This window comes from Trichosurus vulpecula, chromosome 2, assembly GCF_011100635.1.
Source record: "Trichosurus vulpecula isolate mTriVul1 chromosome 2, mTriVul1.pri, whole genome shotgun sequence".
NCBI classification, from domain to species: Eukaryota; Metazoa; Chordata; class Mammalia; order Diprotodontia; family Phalangeridae; genus Trichosurus; species Trichosurus vulpecula.
The window spans coordinates 336,882,683-336,895,625 of record NC_050574.1 but is presented as its reverse complement, the minus strand read 5'-3'; the positions used below and the strand labels follow the sequence as shown (position 1 = coordinate 336,895,625).

The 12,943-nt window shown below is 36.1% G+C and overlaps 1 protein-coding gene across 1 annotated transcript in view; it reads left to right on the top strand.

Moving 5' to 3' along the window:
• STXBP5L (syntaxin binding protein 5 like) overlaps nucleotides 1-12,943 on the top strand; it is a 324,117-nt gene that overhangs the window by 170,811 nt on the left and 140,363 nt on the right. Inside the window, exons 13-15 of the mRNA XM_036744107.1 lie at nucleotides 657-724; nucleotides 7,925-7,965; nucleotides 12,356-12,573. Of these exons, the coding sequence (XP_036600002.1) occupies nucleotides 657-724; nucleotides 7,925-7,965; nucleotides 12,356-12,573 (327 nt within the window). The remainder of the gene's footprint in view (nucleotides 1-656; nucleotides 725-7,924; nucleotides 7,966-12,355; nucleotides 12,574-12,943) is intronic.

Genomic DNA, 12,943 nt, shown 5'->3' with positions numbered 1-12,943 from the left:
TTTAGTCGTCCAAAAAGTACTTGTCCTAGCAGACAAGATAGAAGTAAAATTGTAATTGAGTAGCACCCCTTCCCCTCTTTGGTCAATTATCTTAATTTCATCTGCCCTGAGCAGTGGTTTTATGCATTCTTTGATCCTCTTCCCTTCCCCAATATAGCTTAAGATCAAAACAGAAACCTTTTTTGTTGATCTTAACTTTCCCTGCAGCAACAGCTCAGTTTTAGTCTTAGCCCTTGTGATAGTATTTTTACGGTACCATCCATGCTACCTTAACCATCCTGTCTCCTGCCCTTGCTTCCATCTTTAGTACATGTATTTCAAAAATCTAAGTTGGGTTGGGGAGCTTCCTGTGCATCCACATTAGTCTCTTCAAACAAATACATTTTTTAACTCCCCATCAGACTTATTTCTGGTTTTGTTTTACTTATTTTTTAAAGAAGTGATATTGATAAGAAAAACCCTAAATTTTACTGGAAATGCAATTATGGGTTTGGTGGTGTTTGTTCTATAAAGTAATTAAAACTTTGTAGCTATTTACTTCTCATGTGTGCATATTTTTTCTTAAAAATAAATAATGCGTGATTTTAAAAATGTTTTAATGCATTCAGACTTAAAAATTAATGCTCTCACGTATGATTTCTGATTGTTCTGCTTAGGAGTGGCCAGTCAGTGGAGGGACCTGGAACATTGGGGCGCAAACGTATCCAGAAATTATTATTACAGGGTAAGTAAGTAGAAGATTATTGGTGAATTAATCAAGAATTTATTGACTGTGTGTCTAGATTTGTGCTAGGTGTTAGAGGATACAAGAGAAGCAAAAGACAACAGTTTTTTCCAATAAAGAGCTTACAATTTCATTGGCAATGCAGGACAAAGACATCAAGCAATTTTTAAGTCAGGCTGATGTCTTCTTCCCAGCTCACTGAGAAGAAAGGTACCTGGACCAAGCTCAGGTGACACAATTCAGATAAATTATACTCAACCAGAGATAAGCTCGTAGTTTTCATAATTGATTGCTTCTATATCCCATTAGCTTGAGATACTAAAATAGCCAAGTCCTGAATTCTGGGCCAAATGCCCATGAATACATGTTCACACATGCACACACACATACATACACACACACATATGCATACTTTGTGTATTCACAAATATGTATGAAGTATCTCTATTATATACATATGTGAGTGTGTATTACATGGAGGAAGAGATGTGAGAGACATGACCTTGCACTTCTCTGCCTCCCGGTTTAGGATAATCATTGTTATAAGGATATGGCTCTAGTACATCCAATATATTCTCTACCAGTACACAAAGAACCATAAAGCTTGTGTACAGACTAACAAATAGAACAGCAGGAGAAAGTTCCACCTCCTCCTCCAAAAAAACACAAGTCAGGTCTCTCTATGGACAGGATTGATTTTAGGCTTATAACCCCTACAAATCAGTTTCCTATCAACCAGCCTCCTCTCAATGCCTCTGAAGATTCCCATTCCTCCCTCTCATGATGTTTCCTTGCAGAACTGCAGTCAGCTGCTGCCATCTACTGGAGTTATCTTCTACTATTGGGGGTTCCTTCTTCCTCAAAAGGGGAATTATCACTCTTTTATTAAACTCTCCGTGTCTGGGGCCTTGTCACATTTTAGCTCTTAGGCCCAAAGTTATCCCCATCTGGCATGGAAAACAACCTCTTAGCTCACAATCTTTTCCTGCAATAATCTTGCTCCTCTTTATTGGGAACTATCTGGGTCTTCTTGATATTTAGGATAGAACAAGTAAATCATTTTCATCTCTCATTGTTTCTCTGGTATCTAGCATGAGGTCAATGCATACTACTTCAAAGCTTTGACAAGTTTCAGTGTGTGTGTGTGTGTGTGTGTGTGTGTGTGTAGATAGATACATACATATAGATATATACATATCTATGGAATTATCTGCATAAAGATGATGATTGGATCCACGAGATCAGATATTACCAAAGGAGAAACCTTAAACATAAAAGAGAAGAAATCCTAGGCCACATCCTTGAGGCGACCCTCATGCTTAAGGTAGAAGATATGTGATGATTCAGCAAAGGAAATTGAAGCAAGTGGTCAGGCAAGAAGGAGGTGATGCTGGGGAGAGCTGTGCTTCTCATATGGTGTAATCCTAAGAGCTTTTACTATCCTAGTTGTCCTCTTTAGGACACTTTCCTGCTTATCAATGGCTGGTATTCCATATCTAATCTTTCATGAGCATAGCAAAGAGGGACTATCCCCTCCCTTCTCCTGAGTACTGTGCCTCTCTTGATGCAGCCTAAAATCACTTTTTTTAGCTGCCATATTTCATTCATAACTCCTAAGGCACAAGTCTGACTGTCGCTGTCTTGTTTAAAAATCTATTGCCTCTAGAAGTATTTCTCCGCTGCCTGATGCTTAAACAAACTCCTCCATCTGGCATTTTAAAAATTCACCAATCTTGTCCCTACCTTTATTTTTTAGAATCTCACTTCTTTGTCGATGCACACAATGACTAAAATTCCTGATTCCCACCCAAATAACAAAAAATAAAAACAAAGACATTTGTCCATCTTCACATCTACCTTTTACATAAAGAGAATTGATTATTGGAGAAAACCAAAAATGGTGTAGAATGTTAAATGTTATGTCCATCACGCCTGTAAAAGACCCAGGGTCTTCTACCACCTGGATTTAATGTTCCTCCCTTGTATTGACTATATTCTAGCCAAAGTGCCCTATTGACTATTCCATAAAGTTGGCCTTTTATCTCTCATCTCTTATGATTTTGCAGAGGCTGTCTCCAATTCCTGAAATTCACTCCCTCCTCTCTTCTTTCTCGCCTCAGATCAAATGTCATCTACTGTGTAAAGTTCTTCTGGCTCACCTGAATTGTTAGTCTCGCTATTTGGTCAAACTGTTGTTATCTGTGTGTAGCAAACTCTCTGAAGGCAAGAATGACATTCTTTTTATCTTTGTATGACTCATATATGGACCAAAGCCTTGTCACTGATGGAAGTTTAATAAATGTTATTGAGCCTGCACTCCATTAAAGCTCCCCGGTCTTTGTGAGATGATGAACTCCTGTCTAGCCACACCTTTCCCCAAATTTCAACAACCAGGCTGAAAAAAATGTTGAACTGGAAGTCAAGAGACTTGAGTTCTAGTCCCTGCTCTGATATAACTTTGGGCTTATGTTTCCCACTTTGTAAAAATGAAGTACTTGGAAAGATGGTCTCAAGGGCTCTTTTAATTCTAACTCAGGAGATTTGGGCTCCATTTAACTTTACCTCATCTCAGCCTCAATTTTGGTACAGTTTTATAAGGCTTCCTCTGTGACCTGGGGAAATTCACTTAACCTCCCTTGGGCCTCATTTTCTTCCTCTATAAAATGGAATTATACTAGATGACCATTAAGGTCCTCTAACATTATACTTCAATGGGTTTTTGTTTCTTTGGAGAGAGGTGACTTCACGTCTTCTTTCAACCCTCTCCCCAAAGCATCTCTTTGAATAAAGGTTACCATGCCACCATCCCCTTGCCCTAGCAACCCACCCTAATAATCAACCTTATTCCATGCCAAATGCTAAAAACCAGTGTCCTAGTTATTGAGAATTATTAGTTAAAATAAGAAGCTGCCAGTTGGACTGCTTCCTTGGGGTGAGAGAGGTTGGGCAGCCTTGTCAGTAGCAGCCTTGTGGTATCCTATGCTATCTGTCCATGGGTCTGGTGCCCTGAGGATGATGTCTCTCCTATGGGCCAATGCTCCCCACCCCCAGTTAAGGTTGCCTTCTATGCTTATTTTGGCCTGGTTCGCATCTATGATGCTTGCCTCTAGGCAAGCATCTATCCAGGATTTACGTTTTCCCTAACAAATTTCATCATATTATTTAGACGACAATTTCTAAAGTATCATCCTAGGCCTAGTGTTCTAGCATGTATAGAACTTTTAAGCTTCTGGCTTTATTGTTCAGATTATTAATTATCTCTCCTCCCTTTGTATCATCTGCATATTTGATAAACATAACACCTATACCTTTGTCCAAGTCATTTATAAGAATTTTTAAAGTGCACAAGACCAAGTACAAATCCCTGGAACTTTCCATTAGAGCCTTCCTGCCTCTTCATGTTAAAATCTTGGTAAATTTGCATTCTCCATACCAAACTCTAAGTACCTTTGGGTTATTTGACAGTTGCCATTGTATTTCGAGTACTAGGTTATGATCCACACTCAAACTTGGCTTCCCTGCTTAACATCTGTCAACAAAAGCAAAAGACTGCTCTTGTCTCTTGGAAGGTTTTTTTTATAATGCTCATTTTTAGGAATTGGCAGCTATGAAAACTGTCAGCTTATAAAGTCTTATTTTTCCAAGGATATAAATGCAATTACCCTTTGCTGTCCTTTCCTGACATTTGGAGAAATACTCATGTAAATTTGCCCTTCTCAACCTTTTTATTTTTTATAATAATGTTAATTGCATTATTGAGAGGCAATATAGGGCAGTAGACAGAGTACTGGTTGTGAAGTCAGGAAGACAGACCTAGGGGCTCGCTCCCCTCTTAAATGCTGGTCATCAGCTCCCTGGAATTCATTTCTGTCTTGGTGCTTCCTTTGAGTCTTCATTCCTCACTTGCCATGTTTGCTGTCATGTGAAGTTAAATACTTAATGCAAACAAGGCCTTGCTATTATATAGAAAAAGCACAACACCATTAGAGGATCCACATTTGGGATTTGGCTCTAGTATATACCATTCTCATGACCACTACCAAATAGTTTTACCTCTCTGGATCTTTGTTTCTTCATATTGAAAAATGAAGATAGTTACACATAAATCACACAGAATGGTTGTGAGTTTAAATGATGCAATGCATAAAAAATGCTTTGTAAATCCCAAAGCATGATATAAGTATGTGTCAAAATCCAAATCATCGAGCATTTAATTAAGAACTATAGCATGCAAGATATCACTGGTGACCTTGATCACAACAGAGAACTGTCAAGTTAATTTCTTAGTTGCCTTTGGAACTCAAAAGAAAAGAGAACAGGGGAGAAAAATAACCTTGAGATCTGGCAAACTTTCTTTTCATCCTCTGGTTTCAGCAAACTCAAAGTCACAGTCTCATTATTTGCCCTACTTCTTTATGATTCTTGGAATAGTAGAAACTCATGAAAATATTTACCCTAAAGCTCCAGGTAGTAGCTCTTCTCAGTTACATACTGCCCTTCCATATGTTCCACTAGGGTTCATACAGTATTTTTGCACTATTCTATTCCTCTTGAGAGATGGGTTGAATATTCCCCAGGTGTAGATAAGAATTTTTTATTGTGTTGTCTTTAGATAAAATGTCCAAAATCATTTTTAGCTAAATTTTAAGCTGGGGATAAGGAATTCCTAAGCCCCTCTCTCAAACCTGTTACCAAGATTTGTATGAGATTTTTTTCATCCTCTAGTTGCTGTCTTGTTCCTGGATTTCTGCCAATTATCAGCCATAAACCTCACATCTCTTTGATGACACTTTATCTTTCAAGTTCTTATATCACTAGTCAGGATATCCAAAAAACCCTGTTCTGCCTAGCTCAGTCCAAATATACATCCAGATCTCTGTAAAACTTTAGTTTATGCTTTTATCACCTGAATTTTGATTGTCTGGCTATCTATTTTCCACAAATAACAGCATTGCTTTCAAGCTTATTATACCTTAAAATGTTTTTTCAACCAAAGTTGTTTTTAAGTAACTAGTAAATAATATTAGGTTGCGTATATTCTATTTTAAAACGTTAGCTAGGGAGAAATTTAACCAGCTACTAATTTTTATGTTTTCAAGCCATTGTGTTAGTAATTGAACCATGACTACATTGTTGATGTCTAGACTTTTGCCTTGATATGTTGGTGTGCTTTTCACTGAATAATTGAGTTTTGATCCAATTTCCTTTGTTCAGTTTTATTCATACTTTTCTTTAGTATTTGATTAATCAATCAACAATTAATTGAGGACTGGTAAAGTCCTGCCCTAGGTGTTGTGAGAGATACTAATGAAGGAGAATACATTTCCTTTGTGTTTAAGGAACTTAAGTTATAGTTGGGGACATAGCATTTTACATACATAAGTGAATAGAAGAACTTCTAGCTGCATGCTAAGTACTGTGGTACAGACACTAATTGCTGTAGATTGCAGAGAAGGCAGACTTCTACATAGAGAAGCCCTTAAGTTAGACTTCATTGAGGTTGTCACAGTTGAGCTAGTCCTGGAAGAATGATTTAGAATTCGCATGGATGAAAAGGCAAAAAGAAATCATTTTTGGTGAGAACTATCTAAGCAAAAGCATGGAAGTAGTAATTTTCTTAATGTATTCAAGAGATACTGAAGAGACCAGTCTGGCTGAAGAGAATTATTCCAGTGAAAAGACATGAGGAGGAATATGGAAGGGAATATCAAAATCAGACAGTGGAAGATCTTGAATTCCACTTTGGATGTGATCCTAGGGGTGATGAAGAGCCGTGAAAAGTTTTTTGAGTATGGGAATGATGTGATTAAAGAGGTTTTAGGGAAACTAATTTAGCAGTTAAGTACAGAATTAATTGCAAGAAGAAGAGATTGGAGGGAGAGAAACTAATTAGGTAAGTGGTTATTGCAATAATCTAGATGTGTGATGATGAAAACCTAGACAAGGATGTAGGGGGCATTACGAAGCAAGAATACAGAAGTTTGGCACTGTTTAGGTATAGACTTACAATTTACATTTCTTTAATTTATATTTGGTAAGAAACTACATATAAGCACTAGGACTCAGATCTCTGGAAGGTTCTCTTATAGGCCACATGTGAAAAGATATTTCTTTTACTCTCAGATAAAGGAATGTATCTATATATATTGGTCTTTACTATGGATTAAGGCCCACTGTAGTTGATGAAAATTTTCCTACAGTAAACTTAAGGAACTTCATTAATTCTTTGTATCTATTGAAGTATATTACATAGTTGGAAATAACTAGGATATTAGGGTTGGATAAACTTCAGGCAGGCTAAAAGCAAATGCTAAGAAAGAAAATTTTTTAGATTTATTAATTTGTTTGGCTTTCTTTTTCAAATTCAAAGGGTATATGGTAGGATTTTGTTCCTTTTTCCTGTGTTCATTTGATTATTTGCTTTTGTTGATGGTTATAAGTTTATTTTAAATTTGTGACAAAAAAATTTAGATAGTAAGTGGGCTCTCGAGAAAACTTGTATGAACTGATGGCAAGTGAAGGGAGAAAAACATGGACAATTTAAATAATAACAATAACATTAGAAATACAAACAACTTTGAAAGATATAGAAACTCTAGGGATACCTAGGTGGTGCAGTGGATAGAGCATTGGCCCTGGAGTCAGGAAGACCTGAATTCAAATCTGACCTCAGACACATTAGCTGTGTGACCCTGGGCAAGTCACTTAACCCTTATTGCCACCCTCCCCCCCAAGATATAGTAACTCTGATCAACATAGTGACCAACTATGATTCTGGAAGACTCTTTAGGAAACATGTCTCTTGACAGAGAGATGATGGGCTCAGAGTACTGATAAAAACGTTGTTTTGGACATGACCAAAATGAGAATTTGTTTTGCTTAGCTATGTATATTTGTAGCAGAGCTTTTGCTTTTCTTTATTTTTCAACAAGGGAAAGGAAAAGGTGGGATGTAGAGAAGGTAAATTTTGATTTATTGGAAAAATACAATTTAATTTTACAAATAAAGTAAAGAAAATAAGTGGGTTATAGTTTGGAGCTTGGGGTTTTTTTGGGGTTTTTTTTTGTTCTAAAGAGGTTTTATTATAATAGTGTTTATGTAACAGGATCTTACCAATAATTACTCAGATTTTTGGATTTTCAATAATGATTAGGCATTTTAATTTGATCATGTTTTAATTGATGTTTAATTTCTCTCTAGTCATGCAGATGGATCAATAAAGTTTTGGGATGCTTCTGCAAGTAAGTTTTAACCTCTTTTTATAGCATAAAAATTAAATTATAGCATTAATATTTTATGTGCAATTTAACCACCCATTGCATGGATTTTTGGGGGGGTACATTTTCTAGGATTTAATACATTATGGGAAATTATTCAACTTAATGTTTTCGAAAGTGCCATATATTTTCATTTTTATGTACAAACGGTATACTGAATTGTCATCTTATTTCTACCTCCTTCCTCATTTCTATCTGAGCTTTAAAAAACAAAATTTTTTTAATAGTTTTCTCTTCTTCCAAATAAATTGAACTGAATCAGAAAACAAATTGTTATCAACAGATATTTATTGCATTCATCTTCAACAAGCATTTATTAAGTATGTACTATGCATAAGACTGTGTACTCAGCAAAGCAGTAGGGATTTTTAAAAATCAGATCTGTGAGATTATTGGTATAGGGAGCTCTCAAGAAGGAAACTTTCTCTGTTGATGCTGACCAACAAATTTCATTCCACCTTTTTTCCCTATTCTTTTGGCACATTTTTGTTCCTCCGACTCAGCTTTTCTTTTGAAACTCATTTCTTTATTGACCCTTCATCTAGGCTTTGGAAATTTTCCTTATGTTCTTATACTTAATTTTTAAAACCTTTTTTTTAACTTTGTTTCAAGGAAACCCATGTGATTATAATAGCAACCTATCTACAATTTCTAGACAGACATAAGTTTTGTGAGTATGTAATAATTAGGAGGTGGTGGTGGTGTACTTCTAATCATAATGAATTAACCACTTTCAAGATGTTTGTGAAATTGATCAGTACCTACAAGTGGCATCTTCAAAGGAATGAAAATAAAGGAGCCAGTTGTGTGTGGTCATAGTTTCTTTCAAGGAGAAATTACATTGGCGCTGTGATTGGGTAAAGGAGATTGGAACAGGTGGTAGAAAGCTTTTAACAATCAAGTAAAGGTGTTTGAATTTGATATAACAAGTAATATGGCTCCACTGTACATTCTTGAATGAGGGAGTAGCAAGAAAATTGTTTTTGAGGAATTTTGCTTTAGCTGCTATGTTTAAGATGAATTAGATCAGACTAAAAACATTAAATGGCTGCTGCAGTTGTCAAGGCCTGAGTATTAAGTTGATGGCTTTCCCCATGGAGTAGAAAAGATGGATCTAACAGATTCTACAGATAAAGAATTAATAGGACTTGGTGATGGATGCCATGTAGGAATCAAAGGAGTTAATAATAACTACAAGGTTTCCAGCTTGTTGAACCAGGAAGATTATGTTACCATTGGCAGGGATATGGAAATTAGGAAGGAGTATAGACAACCTCATTTTTACATATCAAGTGTATAGTAGATGTCCTATGGAAATGTTTAGCAACTGACAATGACACATTTTTAAGTTTAATTTGCATTATTAACATGCTTCCATCACTCTCTTAAGTCTAAACAATCAAAACAGTGAATCAAGCCAAGATTTATAGCATTTGCTGGTTTCTGAGGTATGAATGTTCCTGCTGAAAATTTAAGTCTTCTCTTGAGCTGATAGGAGCTAATTCCATCACACCATGATCCCAGGACAGCCTCTCCAATACTGGCCATACCTTCTCTAAAAGCCACAATTGGTCCTGGAGAGGGAGTCTGAGTACTCCTTGCTCCCTCCTGTTACTTCAGTACTCTCTCATTACCCCCATCACTCACCTCTTTTCCTTTTAAATCCACTCCATTACAATTTTCCACTCAATACAAATACTGGCGACTATAACATACCAAACCTGAAGTCATTCCCTCCTTTCTCAAGGAATTTACCACATGACTTGCCATATTCTTCTCCCCCTTATCTCTTGCCCTCATACTAGATGACTTCACTTCAGTGTATTCACTGATGCTCCCTCAGACTCACTAATCCCCCAAGTCCTCAGGCTTCTTGAATCTCTTTCACTCCATCTAAGCCACACATAAGAATGGTCACACACTGGATCTCATGCTTACTCTCAAGGAATCCTCTCCTTCTTTAGAAAATCTGATATTCCTCCACCTGATGTAATACCTAACCATGCCAGCTCTCCATGTGCCTCATGCCTTCTAAACTTATTCTTTTCCCTCATCAAAATCTCCTGTCCCTCTATCTCCCAGTACTTCCTTATGTCATTACCTTTTTTCTAACTTCACCATAATTCCTTTCCAATCTTGAACCAATAATTAGTCATTTCAGGCCTATACCATCCTCTCCTTTTGAATCCCTCACCCCCTTGTTCTATTTGCCATTCATCTCTTGGCAAACTTCAGCCCTGGATTATTTCAGCCACCTGCTGCTTCTATTCCTATCCATGGAATCTTGATCAGAACTGGAAAAAGTTTCACCACCGTGCTGCCTGGGTGATCTCTTTGTCTTCCTTATCTTAGTTTTTTGCAACGCTGTTCTGAGCTTGCCTCTTCCCCATCCAATTCCCCAAAGTGGAAAAATAAAAAGATAAATTATATCAATATTGATATTATTGTTTTAAATGAACTCAGAGCACCAAAAGAAGCTGCAGCTAAAGAAGAATGGCCGGCCTTACAGGTTCTCTCTGAAGAAGCAAATAAAGGAGTAGAGTTGTTTTTAGTAGGGGCCCAAAAAAATCACATATCATGGGATTCTTGGTTATCTTATATTGCAGTGCTCTTGATAAGTATTGTCAAAAGATCACAATGAGAAGAATTGAATTTTTTTTACCAAGATTTATTGCAGAGCATGTGGAGGTAGAAATTCAATTTCTTTTATAAGAAAATCAAAATTAAATCAAAGCATAATTATGTTTGGTGATGTCCAAGAAAAATTGGGACTAGGCTAGAATGGTAAAAATATATATTTGATTTAAGTATAAGGAATGAGAGAGGCCAAAGGTTTGTAGAACACACAGAAATGTCATACTTGTATATCATAAATACTTTTTTTGGAGAAAAGAATTGGGAGGTAGTAGATGTGGCAAGTACCAAATAATATCACACAAAAAAGTGAAATGTAGAGGCCAGTGAGGGATCATTTCTCAGGGCATACCAGAAAAATAATGACATCAAAGGTATGGAAAAATATCAAATCTCATCATTACTAAAAAAAAGAAAAAAACAGCAAAAGAATTTCAGTATTGACTAAATTATATGCCTCTTTCTCATGTATACAAATTTATCAGAATTATTTATATATTCATTGACGATATCCTTGCTTTGGGGTATTAGAATAGACCAGGTAGACTTTTAAAATCACTATTTCATAGTAGACTGCCTCTTTATAATCACATAGTTGTCTAAAATATGTAAAGAATATAACATTCCACTGTGCTTATTGTTTGTTAAATAGTTTTTAAAAGCACGTAATTTGTTAAAGGAAAATATCCTAAAGGCACTCTTCTACATATATACATGTGTGTGTATGTGTATATACATAGATATATAAATATGTATGTATGTATATACATAGCCCATGAATACATCAGAACTATACCAGATAGCTTAAAAAGAGAGATAACTTTGTTCAGTTATCCTCTGATCATTATTATTATCAAAGGATGAAAAGACAGTGAAATATATGCTTACCAAAGGTGCTTGACATTGTCATGAGGGAGATCTAGTATAAGAATCCAAATGGAATAGAGATTCCTTATAGCTTGTGGTATCTTTTGATTACTCTTGAAGAAGGCCATGTGTTTTATAGGCAAGAGAGGAGAGCTTGCTTAGTTGTATTTAACTGGTTTCCCACCTGTGACATAACAGGTATGGAATGCTTGTTAGGAGCTTTGATAAAACATAGATATTTCTAACCATATATTGTTGGAGGTTTCAGAAAAGGGGCAGAATGGGAAGAGCAGGTTTCAAGCAGGTACATTCAGTGACCTGCCCAAGGTCACATAGCTGGTAAATGGTAAAGCCAGCATTTGAATTTGGGTCTTCTGATTCTCAGTCCTGTGTACTTTCTATCAAATTGCACATCATTCTCCTACAGGTGCTCTGGGCCCACCTTACAGTCAGGAAAATGTCCCAGCTAACTAATGTGCTGTCAAACTACATTATTCTGTGTGGCCCTTCATGTTAGATAAAAATCAATGAGGAAGCTGGTGCCCTCCAAGGAATAACTTGACAATATGTCCTTTAATATTTTCCTTAAGCCAGAAACTAAAGAGTAGAGTGAGAAAAAGAATTAACCATCAATGGTTTTCCAGTGTGCCCAGGTGCTGCAGTGATAGTATTCCTTCCAAAGGGCAGAATCAAAGTATTTTCAACTGAATTCTACTGAAATAAAATCATGGAGGGTAATTTGCACTAACTCATGGCATGAAACCTTTACAGAATTGTTAGAATTGTTCTTTTTTAAGCATGTTGAAAGCGACTATTTTAAATACATTTTAAACTATGTTTCAATATTTTACAGTAACTCTACAGATGCTATACAAGTTAAAAACATCAAAAGTATTTGAAAAACAGAAGATAGGAGATGGAAAACAAACATCTGAAATTGTAGAGGAGGACCCTTATGCCGTCCAGATGATATATTGGTGTCCCGAAAGCAGAATATTCTGTGTAGCGGGAGTTTCTGCATATGTCATTGTTTACAAATTCAGCAGGCATGAAATTACTACTGAAATAGTGGTAAGTCATTAAGAATGGAACTTTTACACTCACAATGATTGAAGAAACCAAATGCAATAGACTATATCATATTTTAAGCGGGTGTTTGGTGTGCTTTATTATTAGTTTTGTTCAGTAAATGTTGAATTTGTTCAAAAAAGGTGTAATGTAAAGATCATTAAATCTGGAGTAATAATAATAATAATAGTTAACACATAGCACTTTGTTTTGAAAAACATTATATAAATATTATTTCACTTCTTCCTCACAAAAACCCTGTAAGGTAGGTGCTATTATCCCATTTTACAGTTGAGGAAACTGAGGCAGACAGCCATTAAGTGACTGGTCTAGTGTTAGAGAGCTAGCAAAAGTCTGAGGTTAGATTTGAACT